The sequence below is a fragment of the Chelonia mydas genome, chromosome 12, assembly GCF_015237465.2.
Source record: "Chelonia mydas isolate rCheMyd1 chromosome 12, rCheMyd1.pri.v2, whole genome shotgun sequence".
NCBI lineage: Eukaryota > Metazoa > Chordata > Testudines > Cheloniidae > Chelonia > Chelonia mydas.
The window spans coordinates 35,848,361-35,870,596 of NC_051252.2; the positions used below are offsets into that span (position 1 = coordinate 35,848,361).

General features: G+C 45.4%; 2 protein-coding genes across 12 annotated transcripts in view; one reads left to right on the forward strand and one right to left on the reverse strand.

Moving 5' to 3' along the window:
- Nucleotides 1–50: 50 nt before the first annotated feature.
- On the forward strand, nt 51–11,503 carry GINS2 (GINS complex subunit 2). The gene is made up of 5 exons (XM_037878131.2): nt 51–335; nt 1,284–1,398; nt 2,784–2,883; nt 4,433–4,559; nt 5,263–11,503. The coding sequence occupies exons 1-5, from the start codon at nt 246–248 to the stop codon at nt 5,386–5,388; spliced, it is 558 nt and encodes a 185-aa protein (XP_037734059.1). The 5' UTR covers nt 51–245; the 3' UTR covers nt 5,389–11,503.
- GSE1 (Gse1 coiled-coil protein) overlaps nt 7,565–22,236 on the reverse strand; it is a 360,389-nt gene continuing 345,717 nt past the window's right edge. For 9 of the 11 annotated variants that reach the window (XM_037878124.2, XM_027821765.3, XM_043526227.1 and 6 more), the window contains 6 exons: nt 20,952–21,222; nt 19,635–19,742; nt 18,463–18,834; nt 16,246–16,527; nt 13,268–13,371; nt 7,565–12,277 (listed from right to left, as the gene is read on the reverse strand). In XM_037878124.2, coding sequence (XP_037734052.2) covers nt 12,143–12,277; nt 13,268–13,371; nt 16,246–16,527; nt 18,463–18,834; nt 19,635–19,742; nt 20,952–21,222 — 1,272 coding nt within the window. In that variant the 3' untranslated portion in view covers nt 7,565–12,142. The remainder of the gene's footprint in view (nt 12,278–13,267; nt 13,372–16,245; nt 16,528–18,462; nt 18,835–19,634; nt 19,743–20,951; nt 21,223–22,236) is intronic. The other 2 variants (XM_043526225.1, XM_043526224.1) reach the window with 1 other exon arrangement.

Genomic DNA, 22,236 nt, shown 5'->3' on the forward strand with positions numbered 1-22,236 from the left:
GAGAGACTATAAGTCTTCATAAGCCAATCAGAGCCTCTTTACGTGCGAGCCCCGCGTTTAACCCGAGACCGGGAAAGCAAAGTAAGCTTCTCGCGCCGCTCAGAAACAGGCAGCGTCGGGCGAGGGTGCGTCGGGGGGCGGGGTCTGTCTCCCTCCCAGCCAATGGCAAAGGGTGTGGACGGGCGCGCGCGTGCCGCGAGATCCAGTTCCGGCGGGCTGGCTGGCGGCGGCGCCCCCTCAGGGCCATGGATCCCGCCGAGGCCGAGTTCCTGGCCGAGAAGGAGCTGGTGACCGTCATCCCCAACTTCAGCCTGGACCGCATCTACCTCATCGGGGTGCGGGGCCGTAGGGCCTGGGCTCGGGGGTTAAGGGCCGGGCCGGACCGGCGCGTGTTTGCTGGGGGCGGGGGCGCAGGCAAGCGGGCCGGGGTGGGGGCTGGGCTCTCGAGCGTCACGGGGCCGGGGCCCTGACGGAGGCAGCTGGGAGGTCAGGGCCCAGTTCGGGGAACAGCACTGGGGGGCGCCCGCAGTGGGCTTACGTAGGGAAGCAGGGCCTGGCGATGGGGTGGCCCGGGGCTCGGCTGCGGGGAGGGGATGGCGGGGAGATGGCCCTGGCCCGCGGGCCGGGGCCGGAGAGCCATTTGGGGCTGACCCGCTCCGCAGTGGGGCTACTGGCATCCTGATAGGCGGCAATGGTATCTCTATAGCCTGCCGCCCATCACCATGGGATCTGGGCGCCTGCCAGTAAAATCCATAGCGATATCAAAGCCGATAGTGGAGTAACAGCAAAGTGCCCAGTCGTGAACGTTACGTTACCTTCCTGGCTCTTCCTAACCTCTGCATTCCCTTTGGCTAACTGCCTGCGAGCCCAGATCCCTCCTGCCGCGCCAGTGGGTAGAAGACTCACCTGCACTTACTGCCCTGCACTAGTTGTTCTACTGTTAAAACATATCCCATAGCCCACCCACAGCCAAAGGGGCTACCTTTCAGAGATGGGAGAAGTAATTTTCATATATAGCTTATGAAACCCTTTAGGATAGAAAATGTCATCAAAATGTAAGTAGTTACTGCTAAGGGAAGAGAGGAGAACTGTGCTGGGATCTGGGACCAAAAGGAGGGGTGATTTCAGTTGGCATGGGGTGGCTTCCCTAAATCTACAGGAAACTGTTGATCCTTCAGCAGTGTGAGGCTAATGAAGGAAAACTAGATTTTCAAAGAGGTCACAATTTTCCGTGCTCTGTTACTTCTCCTTTCCTTATTTTCATACTGAATTTCTTTTTCCAGGGGGATTTGGGTCCCTTTAATCCTGGCTTGCCTGTGGAAGTGCCTCTTTGGCTAGCTGTTAACCTAAAACAGAGACAGAAGTGTCGGCTAATACCTCCTGAATGGATGGATGCTGGTAAGGAGAACAGTAGCCTACAGATGTGGCACCGACTTAGCCAGGCTGCAGGGCTAGTGGGGAGTCCTGAAATACAGGAATTGGACCTTTGCACTTTTCCCAAGGGAAAGTTGCAAGGACAAATGGAGTTATGGGAAGAATCATTGCTGAGATTTTTGAGACCTAGCATGGTTTTAGACCAACAAGGTGGATGAGGTAATGTCTTTTGTTGGATTGATTTCTGTTGGTCCAAGAGACAAACTTTTGAACTTACACAGAGCTGTTCTTCAGGTCTTGTCTCTTTCACCAACAGAAGTTGGTTCAGTAAAAAATATTACCTCACCCACCTGTCTCTCTAATATCCTGGGACCAACATGGCTATGACAACACTGCAAACTAGTGTGATTTTTAGCATATCCTTGTTTTAATTTTTAATCTGTGTAGTTAGAATATATTCTTATTCTGATACATAAAATTGGTTTCAAATACTGCGTCCCCGTTCTACCACTGGTTTCAGTATGATCTTCAGCTGGCCACTTCACTGTTCATGGCTTTATTTGGCCACGTGTAAAATGAGAATCGTACTTGTCTACCTCAGTGGGGAGATTTGTTTGTAATAAAAATGCAGAGTATTGTTATAATCAAGGCAGGGTCTGCTGTCTTGTAGCACCTCTTTTTTTTCTAGCTTCATCTCTATGGAAGAGGGTGTCTTTGGAGAGCATACAGAAGTTCTAATCTCCTCATTCTCCTTTGTCCCTTGAAGGCAGTCAGGCGCTGAAGAGATTTTACCCCAATGTGATGTATGTTCCTCCCATTAGAAATAAAAATCCTAGCCCCCTCCATTCTGCCATCTTGAGGGAAATGTGTAGTTGAGGAGGGCAGGAAGCAGGTAATGATGGAATCTCAGGAAGAGTGAAGAGGCTTGTGTCTCTAAACATTCTCCCTTTTCCACATTTTCCTCATTCCAGAGAGTGCAAATCAGTGAGCCAAAATGTTACTTGGCAGAAAGGTTCCTTTTTTGGAGGAGCTCTCTCTCCAGGCATGTGACTCCTTCTCTCCTCATGTCCCAGGCGTTGACGGTGATTCATCCTTCTAACCATGTTGGACTGAATGTTTCTCCTCAGCTCTTGTCACTGCAATCCTGGGTTGGTGGGTGTCCCTTTCTCCCATATGAGTTGAGGTCCACTTTCTCTTCTAGACATGAGATCAGATCAACTTTTGAGCATTAGACTTGTTTCTCCTGCAGCAGCTGGTGTCTCCACCTAAGTGCTGATTCCTCCTGATGTAAACATGAAACTGGCAGTTCATCCTGCAAAGTTGGTTAAGGGGTGCAGCTTCCATGGGAGGACTTGACACCAGCGCATTGAAGCAACTGGTAAAGTATAACTCTTCCAATTGTGTTTCAGAAAAGCTGGAGGAAATCCGGGATCAGGAACGCAAAGAGGACACTTTCACTCCAATGCCCAGTCCCTACTACATGGAACTAACTAAGCTGCTGTTAAACTAGTAAGTAGGTCTCTTACTGTAGTCAGTCAAAGGCACTTTCCTCCCTGCCCAGTTGGGTTTGAGGTTGGTAAATATTCAGGAATGTGAGTCGTGATATAGGAAAGCTTTTAGGATTTGATTGGATTTAAATTTGGAGGCCTTTGGGAAAGTGTTAACAGGAGGCTTATTCCAAAGTACATCAAGATTTTGCTAGGGCACTTACCTAATGGTAGCCTTTGTATTTATTAACTTGGTTTCACTTGTTCTGTGGTGTGATAACTGGACTCCAGCGCTGCATACAGAAGTAACTAAGTGTAGTGGCCCTGGATGTATTTAGCATATTTTTTATCTTCATTTATACAGATTCACAGCTCTCTCAATCTACCTGAGAGGCCCAGCAGCTTAATCCTTCCAGACTTCTCTGCCCTCTGCTGCTGTTAGGCTACCCTTTAGGAGTTGGGAAATTCTTCCTTTCTCAGCCTGGAAAGTAGGGATTGGGGATGACCTGACTCTAAACTGTCATGTCTGCTAAGACATTTCATTACAATAAAATTAGCTTTCTGGCTGGTATTTCTTCTAAGCCAGTGGCTCTCAACCTTTCCAGACTATTGCACCGCTTTCAGGAGTCTGATTTGACTTGCATACCCAAAGTTTCACCTCACTTGAAAGCTATTTGGTTACAAAATCAGAGATAAAAATACAAAAGTGCCACAGCACACCATTACAGAAAAATTGCTTACTTTCTCATTTTTACTGTTTAAAACAGTTGCAATACAAATATTGTATTTACATTTCAGTATATAGAGCAGTATAAACAAGTCATCTGTATGAAATTTTAGTTTGTACTGACTTTGTTAGTGCTTTTTATGCTTTTGTAAAACTAGGCAAGTATCTAGATGAGTTGAAATACCCCTTGGAAGAGCTCTGCATACCCCCAGGGGTATGTGTACCCTTGGTCAAGAACTACTCTTCTTAGCATATACCCTTCTGACTTGAAAAGCCCTTGATTACAGAGGACTGGCCATTTGAAGCCCAACTGTTTCTTTTGACGCTTACAACCTCTTAGCACGCAGACCCTTTTCTAACACTAGAATAAACCTAGAATAACCAGGACACTTCTGTCCAGGTGAATTGATCTGATCTCTTGAGGTCCTTGTGGAAGTATTTAATTGCCCAACCATTAGGATGTTATGTGACACAATCTGTATGGTCCTTGTGATTGAACGGTAAGAGTACCGGGCTAAACTTGAGCTCTAATAACAATTGAGCCATTGAGTTGCTGTTTTACTTGTGAGTTTGGCCAGGTTATTGGACTTCCTGGTATTCCAAACCATCTGGGCAATTAAAGACCAGAAGGATTGTATTGAAAACTGAGCTTTCCTGGGTAAATAAAGTATCCAGAAAACCCCAGCTGCAGAAGCAGCAGCACTTTGGATTTTAGTGTTCCCTCTTTGTGTAAAGCAAACTACTCTGTTCATGCTTCGAGAAGCTGCCAGTGTTACTCATGCCAGAGACTTAATGTATTAGTCCCTTGCAGCCTGTTCTGACCTACCTCCTCCTCCTCTTCTAGTGCCTCAGATAGCATCCCGAAAGCAGATGAAATCCGAACACTGGTTAAGGATACCTGGGATACACGGCTAGCTAAACTGCGGCTGTCTGCGGACAGCTTTGTCAGACAGCAGGAGGCCCATGCCAAGGTACAGTAAGGGAAATCTGGGGTGGGCTGATAAGTCTGCTAGTTTTGGCTTGGGAATGTTCAAGATGCTGTGTGATTATGTGGCTTGGGAATGATTAATATTGCTGGTGAAAGTTCCAGTAGTAGCTTTTTTTTCGGTGATTTGGTTACTTGTCAGTTGAGAACTATAGCCATATGGGGTTTTTTACTCCACTGTATTATGTTGTTCCAAATGCTGCAATGCTTCTTTCATCTCTAAGCATCTGCACTACAATGTTGCTCTCGATGATGTAAGTCACCCAGTACACCAACCTTATAACTTCACCTCCGCAAGAGGCATAGCTGCTTAGGTTGATGTAGTTAGGTCGACAGAGTGTCACTGTAGAAACTGCACTGTCTGTTCTGGCTGTCAGCCCCTGGTGTCTGACAGCTTGGAGCCCCAGCTGTCAGCCCCAGTGGCTGGGCTCCGGGCTTTCAGTGCTCCACTGTCATTTAAATTGGTGGCAGTGCTCCTGTTGAGGACATGCACCGCCAACAGGAGGAGGGTAGTGTGGACATGCATAATCGATTTTAATTACTGCAGTGGCTGTATGTTCACGTAACTTATGTCAACTTAATTTTGTAGTGTAGACTTGTCCATAGATTGACCTTCCTTTGCCATTGTGAGAGACTGTAGTGCTGCTTCCCCAAATACTGCTGTAATGTCACCCTCCTTGTCTTTTTAGCTGGATAATCTGACCTTGATGGAGATCAACACCACTGGGACTTTTCTTACTCAAGCCTTAGATCACATGTACAAGCTACGCACAAACCTTCAGCCGGGTGAGAGTGCCCAGACCCAGGATTTCTAAGATGCCTTCTGACAGTCTAAAACCCTCATGGGATGAGGCAATAATAGTAGGAGGACTCTGCCCTCTGGACACTATTAATGAGTCCTAATGGAACTTGCCTTATGCTGTTTTTATGCCTTAAATGCCCTGTATAGATCTCTGCTAAAAACCGTGCAAGTCTTATACATTTCCTGTCAATTGTATCTAACTTGAGGCTCTGTGGTGTTTGCATGAAGGCTGGTTTCCCTCAGTTTGCGTGCAGGCAATAGAAAGAAGGCAGCCTTGTGGCTGCATATTAATAAGTTGAGGACTGCTGATGGCACAGAGGGCATTCCCTGCTCAGCAGCTCTCGTGAACAGCTTCTGCTCTATAATGAGCATCTTTGGCAAAACAAATGATTCTACCTGGCAGAACTCTTCCAGCCCCTGTGCAGCTGTCTTTGCAAGATGAATTGGTTGCAGCAGTTAGATGCTGTGGGGAGGTTTTTCTTGTTATTGCCTTATTGGAGGGATTTTTTATATCTCTTAAATGATATGTAGCAGCAATAAATATGCTCTTAGTTTAGTGTTTTGTTCTTCTCCTTCCTCTGGTTGTCTAAAGCCTGGCTGAGGAAGATCACAGAATAGGACTGTTTTAAACACCTGGATGCACAGCAGTCCTGTGGCTTCCCTGGGGTACAGAGTGATATATGGATTTTAACCCAGCTCTACTGCATGGTGAGGCTTGTTTCTTCAACTGGGCCATCACTTACAACATATATTCATCTCTGAGCACAGCTGATAGATGAGGTCACGTGGCTGGCTGGCCAAGGCCATTTAAGTGCACTGTTCTCTCTCTGTGCGCTTGTAGCTTTGTATTTCTCCCTCAGTGGGAAGATACAGCTTTAAAGAGAACATGCACTACCTCATTTGGTTCAGATACTGCTCCTAGCAGGCCACTGAGATTCTGTGTGGATACAGCTGTGGCAGGTGGTGGCTTACCAGCAGCATTTCTCTCATTTATACTAAGAAAAAACAATCCCTTTGTTGGTTTTCCTGAATATGAGTATTATCATAACAATAATCTCTGCAACAGAGAGAATATTAGGTGGCATTCATAGAGCCTGTTCCTGGACGCTGCAGGGATAGGTGATAGTTTGAAAGCAAAAGATTATGATGTAGCTTAGCTCCCACTGCACTGAATCTAATCTTTAATTAATGCCAGTTGCTGTGCTAGGCTCTGTGTGGATAGCAGTAAAGAGGAGAACCTAGCCAATCTGCTGGCTGTTTGGAAGACTAAGAAGTGGGTTCAAAAACCAGTTGGAGGAGCGGAAGGAAATATTCCTGGTAGTTGGAAGACCTATCACGGTGATGTATTGTTCATTTGATCTTTTGACTGAAGTTACTATTTGTTTAAAAAAAAAAAATCATGCATATAAAAGTGAACTGTCTGTCGGAGGAATAAGACTCCTTTTCCTTTAACATCCACTGGTACACTAATTGTGTGAAGATCTAGATGCTATTGTGTGAAAACATCTCCTCTTCTCTTGCCCTTTGCAGCTGACATTAGGGGCCTTGTCTATCTCAGAATCTATAAACTAGTCTTACTGTTGGCTTTAGGCTCAGTTATAGCACTTGCATCACTGTGAACACCACAAGGAATCAAATGTAGCTGACTGTGTGTGTATGGGGGCTGCCCTTCACTCAATGGAACGCAAGTCTGTTATCCATGGCTCTCATCAGGCAGCAGTATTTAATCACCATAATGTTCCCCATGTCTTCAGACAAATGTTTCCCTACTGCCTTTACTCAAACATTGAATGGTCTTCCAGATATCTCCCACCATCTACTCCCTTCTGAGCTTCCCCTATGCTGTTTTTGCTATCCCATTCTCTTTTATGTAGTCTCTGGTTAACTTGTATGTATCTCATTATAGTGAGGTGGTTCAGAGTGAAGTGGCCTATGTATCTGATGATGGAACAGGAGGTAGGATACTCTGGACTGACTTGATCCTTCTGAAATAACGAATCCCCTGACTTAAAACAGCTTGTAGAGCCCAAGCTGGGCTGGGTGCTGGCTAAATGCCATGATGTAGTGTCAACCACACAATGCCTTTTTGCTGAAATCTTGGAAATGGCAGTGCATTGCACATGTTGTCCTTCACTCTGGATCAGTGTAACTTTTCCATCCACTAGTGGGAGGGAAAAACAATCCTTTGCCATGATTTAGGCCAATTTTATTTTTTGGATGTTGTCAGAAATTACAGCAATATATTCATAAATACCTAATTACTACATTCAACAAATAATATATTACATTACAATTAATTCAAACAAGTACACTTAGAACAGGTTTAATTTTTCTTTCACAGCATCTAAACTGCCCCCAGCAGGCCTGGGCTTCCTCCCCCTCTGCCTCTCCCTCCCATGCTCCGGTTTTTACTGCTCTAGCAATTCTGCACAGGGTACATACAAATAAACACAACCAGTCAACATGGCCCTTGGGGCAGGGGAGAGGAGGGGAGTATTACTGAGACTTTTTAAGCAGTGGGTCAAGAAGTTGGTGATTAGCTCCTTTCTCTATTGGTATTTGAGGAATGGGGGATAGGGGTGGAATCAACACTCAAGTACAGGAATTGTTGCAAAGCAAAGTTACATTTTCAAACAGGCTCATAAACATTGCCATCTGGTGGTGTGCTTGTGAACTCCCACTCTGCAGTGTATTGAAATTGATAGATAAACTGACAATGAACTTTTTTATCATGGGCTGGGAGGGGAAGCAGTGATTTAAACATAAAGTGTATTTTTCTGTGTTAAAATTATCATGAAGTCTGAGAATTGGCAGCTAGTAGGCCAAAGGCTTGCTATGCAATCTGGTTTAAAGAACTGTCAGCCATAAGTGTATTTTGCTTCTTAAACAGGTAAGTTAAACCAAGAATTTGTGTGCTTTTTAAATGCGCTTTTTTGCTCATGCAAGAATAGACCTTAAACACAAAGCAGTGGTAACTTCCTTTCTTTCTTTAAACTGAGCCCTACTCTTTTTAAAGAGCCTCCAATATTTAAAATGCAATTACGATTAGAAAAGTGACTCTAAAAACAGCATTACATTGCGGCTTGGTGTATTCTGAGTCATAGCTGCCTCATCTACTACTACCCACTCAACTTTTTTCTGCTGTCAGTCGTGTAGTATTTACAAGACTGAACACCAGAAGCTAAATTCTAGTTACCTCAGCAGCAGCATTGCCAACTAAATTCTGATGCTAGAATCTTTGATTGCTGACAGTGTATGAAGCAGGAAGGCTATGGCTTTAGTTTCAGGTTAGCAGTAACCTACCTTGGCATTAAAAATGGGCTCGCTTTAAGTTGTAAAAATAGGCAAGTCTGATAACAAAAGCATCAACTGAGAGTAAATCTTTAAAACCACATAGTATTCTAGTCACTTGCCTGCTCATAATGGCACTTTAAAAAAGATCTCTGCCCTCTGAGTGAAAGGAAAACTGCAGGCCTGTTGGTGTGAAGACAGTGCTAGTCATGGAAGACAGAAGTTCCTTCATGTAAATACTCTGAAACCAGAGTGGCATAAATCAGCTCTGAAGTCAACTGTGCAGTGTAATATTTGCTGTTCTTCCTATTATATATGTTGATGTAGTTTTGTCTGCTCTTCAGTCTCCCAGAGGGAAAATAGTGTCAGCCCACCAGAAAAGAAGAATCACACATGAGCAGTCATACAATCCATCATTTCAGCTTTTTTGATAAAGCTAAATTGACACTAGTCAGCGACTGCTTTATTTTCTTCCATTTGCAAAATGGAATGGGCTTAAGATAGCCAGGAGGTTTGCTGTTTGCACTGCCCTAAAAACCAGTACAAAAGGGGAAAAAATATAGAATTGCATGGCTTACCATAGGCATTAGTTTTAGCTTTCCTTTCTGGTCCTTTTCCTTATTTATTGTTCATGCGGCATTACAGCCTTAGCTTTATTTAATCTGATTGTCATGGGGGGAGGAAGGAGGGAAAAGAGCCTTCAATGTGGAAACTGTAGCAGGGTTGCAATTGGGTGTTTGTAGGAGCTATGGCTAAAGGGAAATCATAGCTTCTAGGTGCTGCATTTAACAACAGGTGGATGTTACTTAAACAGTAGCACATGGATTTGCTTTTCCCTGTTCTGCCCTCATAGTCACTCTGGCTAGCTCCTCAATCATGAGCTATGCAAGAGCTTGAAGTAGCCATCACTGCCATCTGAGAACACATAGGTGCAAAATCTTCTAGGAATGCAATAGGCTAACTCTTGCCCTGCCTGAGATTTAGTGGGCAGCATGAATGTTTCTTCTGAAAACCAGCAATAGACTGAGGCTTTGTCTACACTGGAAACTGAACGAGTTCTGTTGTTCAGAGCTGTGAAAAAAACACACACCCCCTGAACAACAAAAGTTTTGCAGACAAAAAGCAGTGGTGTGAACAGCACTTTGTTGGCAGGAGAGCTCTTCCGCAGCTGAAGCTGCTTGCTGGGGGTGGAAGTTTTTTGTGAGTGGGAGAGCTCTCTCCTGTTGCCAAACAGCTGTGTTGCGTAGACATAGCCTAAATGGCTTGCCTTTTAAGTGTCGACTGTTAGAAACCTAAAGCAAATAACAGGGAGGTGGAAGGCTATGCACCTTGCCTAGAGCATGTTGTGATTACTAGAGGCTGTTTTTCCACTCCAAGTGCTTCACTGTTCCAACAGAACAGGTATCTCTGGCTGTCTCTGTCTTCCAAAATCTGCTATTGAAGGAGACATCTCCAAGTCTAGAGACAAAACAGTAGTACGTAGATTTTGATCAGAGATGTCTGTGCTACTTTTGCCCTCAACTGTCCCATGACTCCTTCCCTCAAGCTGTTGAGTAGGGGAATGGGACATGTACGCCTCTGGCCTTTCCTGTCTAATTTACAGCTGAAAATGAAGAGCCTGTTAGTGCTGTTCCTCCTGCTGCCACTTCATCTTAATTTAAGATGAAATATTCCTGATAACATGCACAGCAAATGCAATATTACTGCCAGCTGCTAGGAAGTAGGGGGAAGCAGAAGCCTATTACCCACAGTATCCCTCACCCATCTAAGAAATTAATAAAAAACAAAATTGGTTCCTGTGCACTGCTCAGAAAAGACTGAATTTTGCCAGCAGCTGCCCCTTGGCTGCTTACAAGGAATAGAGCTCAGCTAGGTTTGGGATAACCCAACTGTAAACTGAACTTCAAGCAAGCTCTTTGTGAAGGAGGTCCTCCTAGTTCAGAAATGTTATTCAGAGGAATAACTAACTGGAAGAGAAAGAAAGGGCAAGCTGGGAGAATTTCTACTTCCTCCTCCCTATTCCCACTGGTGTTTCTCATGTGAATAAAGAACAGGGGAAGTTCAGCTCAGTCTGCACTGCTTCCTCTCCTGTAGTTCTCTAACACCTCATTGCTAACACAAGCATTCTTCCCCGTTAAAACATTTTTCTAGAGTACTCATCAGAGCGCTGAAAGACATCAGTAAAGCTGAATCATAGACCCCAAACAGTTCATTTAGTTCCTGAACTTTTGTTCCCAACACAGACTTTTCCCCTCCCTTCCCCATTTAGTAGGAGCTGGTCCTATTTGTAATGTAACTTTCGAAGAGCTTGAAGGGGAAAAAAAATCCGTGAAAGGGCAGTAAGGAATAATTAATTCCTCACCTTTTAGTAACAGAATTTTCTGTACCAGTAACTGATGCTACACAAAGCAAAAAACAGAAGTGATAGCACATGCCCCAGTGGAAAGCTTTTTTTTTTTTTTTTTTTTTAAAAACACTTCAATATTTTTCATGTCCTGACCAGCAGCAGTACAAACACTAAAAGCAAGTTATTTTGCCAAAAAAAAAAAAAAAAAAAAGCAGAAACATATTAAAAATGGCAAGCTTTTTATAACAATAATTAAAGTAATAAAAACATACAAAACTTTTTAAATATATACACAGTACAAGGCTGAAGCACCTTTTTTGACTTTGTTTTTTTTTTAATTGCAAAATCGTTTGAGTTTGTATGAAAATTTTACCCACTAGGGTATGTAATTTGTGTGTGTCTCTCTCACTAGGTGTGTGCATGTGTGTTGTACTGTACATTCCGCTCCCTACCCCCCAAACAGTAATAAAAGGTACCTTCGGTTTGTTTATTCACTTTATTTTTTATAGCGAAGTGCATTTCCAGAGGAAAGCCTGTTGATTTAGGGAAAGGCTGAAGTTCTGAAGCTGTGTTGGCTCCTTCCAGGACTTGTTACTCTGCAGATTGCTACCACAGCTTTCCGTATGTGAGACACACAGTTCATTTGCTTTCAAAAGTGTACCCAACTTTCTCTTAACACGAGAGACACCATCTTCCCAGTGAAGAATAGGCAAACCCCATGGTACAGTAGTTGGACTAATATGGCAACAAAAGAATGATTTTGTGTGTGGACAGCACCCCCTCTACAGGGAGGTGGTTATTAGTGTTGTTGATGAAGTCTTTTATCAGATTTTAAAAAAATAATTAAAAAGTGGAGGGGAAGGAGGAAAAAAAAAACACCCCTCATTAAAATTAAACAAAATCTAGCCTTCATGGGTGGGTTGCTTGCAGAATTACAAAGATTCAGTTGCATTGAAGTCAAGATAGAGGTGGGTATTTTTTCTGGATCCCATAATCCTTTGCTTCATGCATGGCACATTCTCCATTTATATTTTAGCTTCAAACCTCCCAGTGAAAAATATTAAATATTCAAGGTAATAAAATAGATTATTATTTCTATACTATATGTTCAGCCTAGTGCAAGGGAGCGTCACCTGGGATATCCCTTGAAATAACCCCTAGACCACTGCATTGCAGGCAACGCAAGGCACTTTCTCAAGTGATCTAGTTCGGCCTGAAGTCGCTCCCTTTCCGAGACAATCTTCTGCTTCTGGTTCCTTAGTTCCTGTAAGAGAGTAGGAAAAAACAAAGTTAAAAAGGGGACATTGACATGCTGGTATGTGCAGGTAGTGCCTCTCTCCCAGGGTGTGCATCAGTGGTGGATATATTATGCTCTTCTGCAGAGGGAGGCCACTGGGTTTGTTGCAGTCAACATTTGGGTGGCTTGGTGGACGGATGGAAATTACAGCAAAGTTGGATCAAATCAGAAGAGCTGATTCTTTTCCCCTGCTGGGGTAGTCTCGTTGAGTTTCCCCTGAGTAAGTGAGTTCGGAATCATGTTTTCCTCAAACTTTGTGGCATCTGTATTTTTTCCAGCACTGTTCCCTCTTACGTTTGTCCATCCTACTGCTTCATCACTCCTGCCCTAAGAATGGAGATCCTGACATCCAGCCTTGTCTGGAGCCAGCCCATGTCTTTTCCCTGTGGTGAAGAGGTGGGGAACCATGCAGCCAGCTTTTCAGTGGGCCAGCCAGGAAACTAAAAGGGATGGCAAAACTTGTACTGCTGCATTTTAAAAAATCCTACACGGCAAGTGTTATAATAATCCTACTGCCCTGCACATGCTGAATTCCCGTTGATGGTGGGGCACTGAGCAAGCAGAGAGAATCACAGGGGAGTAGTTCTGCCCTACAAGTTGTTTATAGGTTTGCACAGACTCTGGATGGGTCTCCTTTCCTTGCTACCAGGGTCATGCTGCTTACAGTGGCCCTGTCTGCATGATACTTGCTAGTGCAGTTTTATTCCAGAGGATGCTGTATACAAATGGGCAGTAGGTCATCTGAGAAGCATGCTGTTCTATACAGGTTTTTACATCACGCTCATCACTGTAGTGTCTGAGTGCTTTCCAGTAGTGCATTAAGCAACACGACTACAAGTGTTTGTTCTCTTGTCCTCACCTGCCATTCCAAAGGTCAGCCTCCAATTTGCCTCTACTGGGGTTCCAGTAGGTTCGGCCCCACCCACCCCTGAGCATGTCAAAGTGTCCATCACTCACCGCCATGCTGTGTGACAGCTGCTCTGCAGTCAGACTGAGACTGTAGTGCTGGGCCTCCAGCCGTCGGCACTGTGTCTGCAACACTTGGCGTTCCACATTTTGTTCTGCAAGCAAATGAGAAACCATCAGCCTTGCATGGTATCATCAGAATATTTGGCTAATAGCATCTCTGGTCTGGCTAGTCTTTTCCACACCAGGCTCTTGAATTCTCACCCTTGACGTTGGCCTTTTTCTGAAACCTCAGAAGGTCACTGCCAGAGGTAGGATGTCAGACATGCCAGTCTGCTCCAGCATGGACCTCTCAACCTTCATCCACCACTACTGAAATGTTCTCACCACATTATGTCATGGAGATTAAGGATTCCACCACTGTAGCCAGCGATCAACTGTGCAGCAAACTACATAACCTCATGGATGGAAGAGTCCTCCATATCTTGGCCTTTTCCCTAAAATTTGTGTGCCATGCTGCAGTGTTCCTAAGGTGTTCATTTGTGTGTTCACTAGAAATGGCCATTGGCACTCTTTAAACCAAGCACTGGCACACTGGACAGATCTGTAAAAAGTTAAGGCAGGACACGTCGCCAGATTCTCTCCTATTCCAGCAGGATTAACTCTGCCCTTCCCAAGTAGATTAAAATAAATTCCAGGCAGTTTACAGTGCCTCTAGAATGCAGCATGGTGCTGGTTCCAGACTTACCGCCTCTTCAGAATGTAGGCCCAGCTCCTAAAGGTGTTTAGGCTCCTATCTTCCATTGAGTTCAAGTGTGTTCAGTTTGTATAAAGGAAGGATTTTTTTAATTGCCAGTCATGCAAATACAGCCTAGGATCTGAGAGACACGCTGGGTTCTTTATCACTTGTGCCTCATCAACTAGGTGCCTAAATACTATGGGAATGGAGAACAGGCTCTGCAGCTGGAACAAAGATTCCATTGATGGGTGAGCCAAAATATAGCATCCAGCTTCCTCTCCCACAGCTCTGTTGCCTCTGCAAGGCTAACAGGAATAAAAGCTTATTATAGCATCAGACAGGAGTCCAAATATATACAGGGAGCAGAGCCGTTGAGAGAGGTCCATTTTTCCTCTGTCATTTTCTGACTCCACACTTTAAACAGAGACTCTCTCTGCTCCGTGTGGAGTTTAACCATCCAATGCCACTTTTCTTAAGGCAGGACTGTACTCCTGTCCACAACTCCTCCTTCCATGTGCAGTCTGCTTTGAGCCAGATGGCTACCACCACCCACAGCAGAGGTAACTATAGTGGTGCTGTTGGTGAAATACTTTGGGATCCTCCAAGATGAAAGGATCTCAGGAATGCAAACTAGTATAATCATTTTCTAAAGGAAAGTAAAAATTGATCTGCAAGACAGCCTGAAGTCAAATAAAGGATCTGCAGCTTATGGAAAAAACACTGCCGAAGCTCCTTTGAGAAAGCTAACGGTACCTTTCAGTTTTTTAAAAGGTAATTTAGACAGTATTCATAAGGATCTGAGTAAGTGAGATGTAATTAACTTCCAGGGTATCAGAAACATTATTGGGTCTTGCACACTAACAAAGGATTTATTGCCATGATAAAATGAGAGGGGAAGCTAACGCAGCTGATCCACTGGAGGCTGTTCAATATTTCTGTCGTCTTATCAAGAACACAAAGAATAATCAGAGCGCCGGAAAATAAAACAGCATGTAGCAAAATTTGTGCAGCACTGAATGTGTGGAGCATTCATAGGTGTTCATAGGTTCGCCAGCTGTATTGACACTGAAAGGTTGGTGTGTATTTTTGATAACCATCTAATCACGGAGGACTAATTGCAGTGGCATGAACAAAGACCCGAGTCTTAAGAGCTGGAGAATCAGGTGGATAATCACAGAGCTGGGTGCTATGTAAAACAGATTAAATTAGATTCACCAATAGTGGTAAAAGATGCCCCAGTCCTATTTCAGACTCTGAGTTGCAGGCTACATATGTATTTATAACTGCAATAAATTAGGGAAAGACTTGGTGATCAATCTGCATTTGTGTTTTCCTGAGACTTGGCTCCAGCTCGCCATTTGGTAATTAGCCGTGTTGTAATTCCTAAAGTGTCTCTCCACAGATGAGACTGACAGCCCTTAAGTGAAGTGTTGTTCAAAAGAAAATGACTCACAGCCCCTTGGGTGCAGCGCATGCCAGTGGTTGAGCGATCTGATTGTTTTGGGGCACAGTGGAGGGTGCACCAGGTCACCGTTTGACACCTGTACGGCATCTCCATTGCCAGCTTGAGGCGGTGCGTCAGAGGGGTTATTTTTAGACACATTTCAAGAATATAAAGCAGGAGACTAAGGAGAAAAACATCAAGGGGTTTTGCGCTCTTGAAACCAGACTCCATTTCCCTGTGCAGCCTTACAGACAGTGCTCTAAGGCGCTGGGTTGTATTAATGAATTTTCATACACACCTGTCGCCTTTATGTCTATCCTCTGCTAATTAACAGCCTTCTGCTTTTCCACAGCCCCTTCCGTTGGAGGATCTTAAAGTGCTCGACAGATGTGAATAAATTTGCCTCACCTGTGAGACTGATCTGTTTTTAATCCCCATGGTACGGATCGGGAAACTAAAGCACAGAGTAACATGCCCAAGGTCCCAGTGGGTCGATGGCAGAGCCAAGGCTCGAGCCAAGTGCTCTGAGAAACTAATAGGCACAGAGCAGTTCTTATCATTATTAGAGAGATAACCCTTCAATATTGACAGAGGACAGTCAAGCAAGCAACTGCAGCAACAGGGACAGCAGTAGTCCTGTTATTCCTTCTCCACTCCAGCTGAAGTTGAAGGTGGAAGTTTCACCAAAATTCCACCTTCTCTAACATTACAGAAAATGTAGTGATGTGAGCACCCCCTGAGATGGTAGCAGAAATACCATACTGTCATTTATAGGACTGAGACCTCAAGGTGATAGGAGGGCTTGAAATCGCCTTGCTGTCCCCCTTTGTAATCCTTTTCCCTTACCTTCTATATGTTCCTGGTAAGCTTCGAAGATTGCCTCGATCCCCTGCCATTTAGGTCTGGGGTACTCCTCTTCCTCCTCTTCCTCCTCCTCCTCCTCCCCCTCTGAGTCAGAGTCCTTGTCCTGTTCGGGTGGGATGAGCCCCTTTCGTGCCAGTGGGGTGTCTTGCTGCCCATTCTGTTGAGGCAGCTGGACCCTGCTTGAGGTCTGAAGCTCAGGAATGTTGTAATGGATAGAGGTGTCAATTTTGTGGTTCTGCTCTGCAGTAAGTGCTGCTGCACTTCCTGGAAGCAAGACAGGAACAGAAAACAATCAGAACTAAAGAGAAAAGAAGACTTCTAATGTTCTCAGAAGACATTTCAAACTAAACAAGGCACAGTACTGGAGGACATCTCTAGGCCCGGGCCAGTGCGGATAGTCTACATGAGCTAATTCCACAGCTACCACCTGCAATCAGCCTAATTTCTGGGTGTCAAAGCATGTCCTGCAATGAAGTATATTAGGACTGATTTTCCAACCCTTGCCTCCATCTGTGTGCATGTACCTGCTCTGCACTAACACCTATGCACACAGGTGGGCATGCGCAAGTGCGGGTCAGATGTTGAAGCTCCACTGACAATCAGGCTTGTAGCAGTGTCTGGTTACTGTACCAGGTAGCCACAAAGGCTAAGAAGCTTGACTCCTCATTTGGCAGAGACAAGAGGAGTGTGGGAGCTGGGGTTTGGATCACCTGGCCACTAGTGTCTGATTACAATTCTCTGTCTCCCTGCTTGCGAGGAACAGTCTGACCCTGACTGCCCAGGTGGCCCATGGGGAATCATGATGGTTGATAAATCTAAAAAGCATGAGTGAACGAACTCCATGCACTTGCATCAATGTGAAGAGAATGCCAAATGCAAGGCTGCAACTTCCCTTTGGCACCCTTTGTAACAGAAGGTGCAGTGAGTACAAGAAAACTCTATTCACAATCCTGCTCTAATCTTCACTCTCTCCCGATGGCACACACGCCTGGAAATGTGTTACTGCTTTTCTAAAATGCTTCAACTATTATGTGTATTATAGTAGCGCCTAGTGGCCCCTAAGCTCTTTAGGGTGAGATCCTAACTGGCAAAATAGAGACAGGGAAGGAGGAACAACAGAGGTGCAGAGAAATTATGTGACTTGCTGTACGTCATACAGTAGGTCAGTGGCAGAATTGGGACTAAAGTGCTAGTCTCTTGCCTGTCAGTCAAGTGACCTAATCACTGAATGTGAGCTCTTAAAATAGGCTTCTTATTTAAAAACATTTTTGATCAGGCTGCATTAATATGCTGCCCATGGGATATTAATTTGTCTATAAGATTAAACTTTTCTTCCTCAGCGTTGGAGATGTCTTCAATAGATTTTAATGGCTCTCTGAGCCAGTCATTGCATACATTTATGGCCCCATACGGTCTACTTTTTTGTATGCTGCTCCTCTCTGCTTTCTTAATACTTTTAAAAAAAATTTTCTATTAATAGTTGCTCCCTACACACTGTAGTAACTTTACTTCTGCCCATTGAAATTAATGAGCTTTTCAGTGAGTGAGCTGTATTTTCAGTGCCTCTCATGAAGTTCCCATATTTTTACTTCCTACTGTAATTGTTTAGGCTGTTTCAGTGATGGGAAAGCACAGATATATTTGTAATTTCCTGGTACCTTCCAGAAACAGATGGTGCTTCGTGCTTACATTGAGTACCCACATGGCTGGCAGTCAGATGTGCTTTTCTCCCTTCCCATAATGGTCATTTCTAAAACTCTTTTTCTAGAACACGTAAGAAACAAAAGCATTGCTGGCTGGGCAAGCATTATATTTGTACCAATAGCCAGATTTTCTAAACTAACTCCCACAATTTTACATGCACAAGTTTTGCACGCATTTTTACTTCACGTCTAGGTTTTTGTGCACACAAACTCCCATGTATACATGCAGATGTCGTTTGTGTACACAAACTGGAGGTTTGATGTACCTGACATTGTACAAGCAAATAAAATTTGGCCTCTATTCAGGATCTGCATGTGCTAAAACTCAGGTGAGGAAAAAAGTTTGCATGCAGAATCTTACATGTGCAAAAGTGCGGACACTTGCTTCAGAGCTTAGATGGAAGCCTCATTGAGAATTTGGTGGAGTGCTCTTATTTGTACACATATACTGTTGCTGTCTCCCCCCTCCATTTCCCCTCTGAGTCTGTCTCATTACCTTTGTGCTTCTGCAATGCTTTCTGTGTGGACTGCAGCACAGACTCGTGAAACTGATGTGCAAATTCTTCAGCTATGAAGGGCTCCCATGGTTTATTCTTCCCATTCATGCTGTGAGAGAGTGGCACCGGGATATCCTTAGGCAAAGGGCCCCTGACATAATTGAATATGCTCAGGCTCTTCTTCCCGGTGTGCCCATCGTTCAGCCTGGGCTTCTCAGCAGAGACAGGAGCTGGTTCTTTGGCCCTCTGGAGCTCGTGTGGTCTCAGCTGTTCTAATCTGCTGGGCTCTGCTGTCTTTTGCGTGTCTGGCAAGGAGGTGGTGATACCAACCGGGTTATCTGAATCCACAGGCAATTGCTGCACCTGGGGCTCTTTGGGGAATAAAACATTACAGAGTTACTAGCTTCTAGTGGTGCTTGGGATGCTTGATTTGAACGTCCCTGCCTGCCCTGAGGCATTACTGAATGGCTGGATACATCATGGCTCTAGGGAGGGCTCTCACACTGCCCTTTGGTTGATTTGCTGTTTTCTAGAAGAAGGTGCATTCACACAGCATGGGATAGATCTACTTCCAGCTGGCTGGGGCTGGAAGAGAAATCCTGTGCCAAGAGTTAGGTGGGCCTGTAATGCTAAAGGACCTTTAACACCCACCCCCCACAGCAGGCGTTGCAGATCAGTGCACTGCACCTTGGACTGTCTGGCACATGACTGTGCACAACTCACCCAACTGGGCTCTGCACATGCAGACATCTGCACATGCTGTAGAGGCCCTTTGAAAATCTGACCCAGGAAGTGTTTCAACACCAAGCCTGCAGAAGGCCTGACCCTCCCACCTCCATCACTTCAACATACTCTGCATTAGCCAGTTACTGTGAAAGCCACCTGTCTGTCTTTGGAGGCGTGGGGAATGGGCAGAATGACAAGTGAATGTTGCCCATTATATCCAGTTGAGTTATGAAGTCATTATTGGTTGGACCCAGCTCTCCTCTTGCTCATCCTGGGGTAATTTCACTGACATCAAAGTAAAACCAGTCAAAGTATGAGGATTATCAGGCCCACTACGTACACTTTTTAGTCCCTATGATCTAATTCTCAGGAACACCATGGAGGTCTGTCCATCCGCTCCCTCCCCCTCGTCTCCCTCCATCAGCTTCTCTGCCCTGCTACTTACCAGCTGTGGCGAGACTGGGACTGTCCCGCGGGGAGCTTTTCACCACCACTGTTGCTGTCACACTTTTCTGCTTCATAGCATGGAGCATTTCCACCAGTTTCTCTTTATCTGCAGGATGGGAAGCTGAGATTTAGTGCAGCCTTTGCCCACTGGAGCAGAGATAAGTAGGAAGATGCCACAAGCAGACAGCACAGGGCAACTTTCAGCTTTGCAAGTGCATACATGGGAAATTAGTCTCATTGGAGTTATAGCACACAGACATGAACATGGCACCTGGCCAGCATTGGGCACAAAGGCAGCAAAGGAACATCAACTGAATTTGCAGTCGCTACAAATCAGAGCCTGCAATGGGCATTTTGCTTAACTGCTTGTGCCCACCCAGCAGCATACGGCACTATTCATAATCCGGGTGGTGGTGGTGGTGAGCATGGGGTAAGGGATGCTTCCTGCATGAGCTTAACTGATCTATCCAAGCCTGCTGAACAACAGGACACGAACGGCCCTTTGTGTTGGCTCCGGGTAGGGGGTGGCTGCCTGGCCAGTGGAGCCGTGCTACTGTCTTGCAGCACTGTGCAGATTCCCACCAGGCTGCTGACGGATTGCATGCCATGTCCTGGGAGAGACGGCATTCATGTGTTCAGGCTCACGACTGGATAAACATTCCTTTGGATGCCCATTTTTATCACACGAGCTGGGGGACGCCCCAGCACGAAAGGGTTTCGTCCTGGGGAGTGGAAAATGCCCTCATTTTGCTCACCACAACCAAAGTACAGATCAGGAACAAGGCAGGCTGGATCTACCGGAGAAGCAAAGCAGATCCAACCAGCCTGCAGCAGAGTGAAAACCTTGAAATCAAGAGTTAAGTGGGCATCTTCAACTCAGACTAGTGACACTTGTCCTGGAAGTTCAGGATCTGCCTTGCAGGGGTGCTGAGAACCTGCAGCTCCCCCTGACTAATAGAACTGTGGGTGCTCAGCACTTCTGAAATTCAAACCTTAGGGGGTGCTATGTCTAGGGAGTGGGGGTGGGGACCGGAGGTGGTACTTTACTTGCTCATCTCTTAGGGGGGAAGTCATAGCACCATGAGGCAACATGTCATCACAGGGCAAAAGGCCATCACCATGTTGTGACACAAAAGTTCATGGAATCGAGACATTTCTCCTAGTGCTGCTCTAAAGCCCATGGCCACCAGCTTTGTGAGCTCCCTCTCCTTTCCTCATACCATAGTGATGGGGCCATATATGTACCTAGAGCCTCATCTGCAGAATCCAACACTCCACATTTCCCCGCCCCTGGCCTGCAGGGATCAAGCCGTACCTTTCCTTTTCTCTGCGCTGATGTGAGTCAGGTTGAAGATGGTCAGGAACCTCTTCTTCTCCTCGAAGTTGGGGCTGTTGTTCATTTCATCAGGGCTGTAGCGCGTAGAGAGCGGCAGCCGCGGTGAGGGCGTCCGACGTTTGTTCTGGACCATGGGAGGAGATGGACTCCTCTCCCTCAGCATCCTCCGCCTCTTCCTCCTCTTCTGAGTCAGCAGCTCCTCCTTCTGCTGCTGGGTGGTCAGGCCAAAAAGCTGCAGGAACTCCAATTTCTGGAGTTTGGCAATGGGAAAAGCCACAAAAATAGGTAGTTTCAAAGCTCAGTGGGACTTTTCTTCAGCTGAACAATGAAGAACCCTGCTGTCATGTTTCCCTGTCATATATTTCTCTCTGTCTAGCTAGGTTTATGGGGGTATAATTCCATGTGCACCACACTGCTTCTCTGGGGATGCTTACGCAGCGTGGAAAGGAATCCATAATACTAAAATCAGTGGCATGGGAAACCCAGTGTCTTTTAAACAGAGAATGAGCTGTTCACTTCCTCCCAAACCACAGATGTATAAGCCATCCGGAAAGGGGACAGAATTGGTGGCCAACCTAAATGCTGAAGACAATTCAGCTTGAATTAGCCTGTCAACAGGGAGCATGGAACGTGCACCGCTGTGCTAGTTCAGATCAGAGAGCTGCAGGCTAGCGGTCCAGACGTGGGACTGGAAAGCAGACTTCCGAGTACTCCTTTTCCTGTTGTTGTTTTTAAATATTTATAGTATGGTAGCACCCGAGGCCCCCCAGTCGGGATTGAGGCCCCATTGTGTTAGGTGCTATACAGACACAGAAAAGAGACAACCCCGCCTCGAATGACTTGCACTCTAAAGACACAAACAGACTACGGGTAAGGGAAGGTTATGGCTTGGGCACTCTCTCTCTCTGTGGCCCCGAGCAAGTCACTTTACCTCCCTGCCTCAGTTTCTCCATCTGCCCGATGGGGTAATAAATCCTCATTCCCCTGTCTCACACAGGTTAGTTAATGTTGGTGAAATGCTGGGAAGATGATTAGTGCAGTGGGCTACATATTAATAGAGACTCTCTTCCAAAGGCTGGCAATGGGCTAAGCAAGCCATGGCTAAGCCTTGGGTACAGTGAGGCAGTCAGAGGATGATGAGCATACAGCCCCTTTTCTGAGCTGAGAAAAGCTCAGTCTCTCCTCTGCATCAACTCTCCGAAACACCCTCACTGTATCTTTCCACCTCGCCCAGCCTCCTTCCTTGTCTGAAAACACCCCCTCC

Excerpts from the sequence above, each read along its gene's own strand:
- GINS2 (XM_037878131.2), top strand. The coding sequence starts at position 246 with ATGGATCCCGCCGAGGCCGAGTTCCTGGCCGAGAAGGAGCTGGTGACC. Across the intron at positions 2,884-4,432 it reads ACTAAGCTGCTGTTAAACTA|TGCCTCAGATAGCATCCCGA; the intron begins GTAAGTAGGTCT and ends CTCCTCTTCTAG. Across the intron at positions 4,560-5,262 it reads AGCAGGAGGCCCATGCCAAG|CTGGATAATCTGACCTTGAT; the intron begins GTACAGTAAGGG and ends TTGTCTTTTTAG.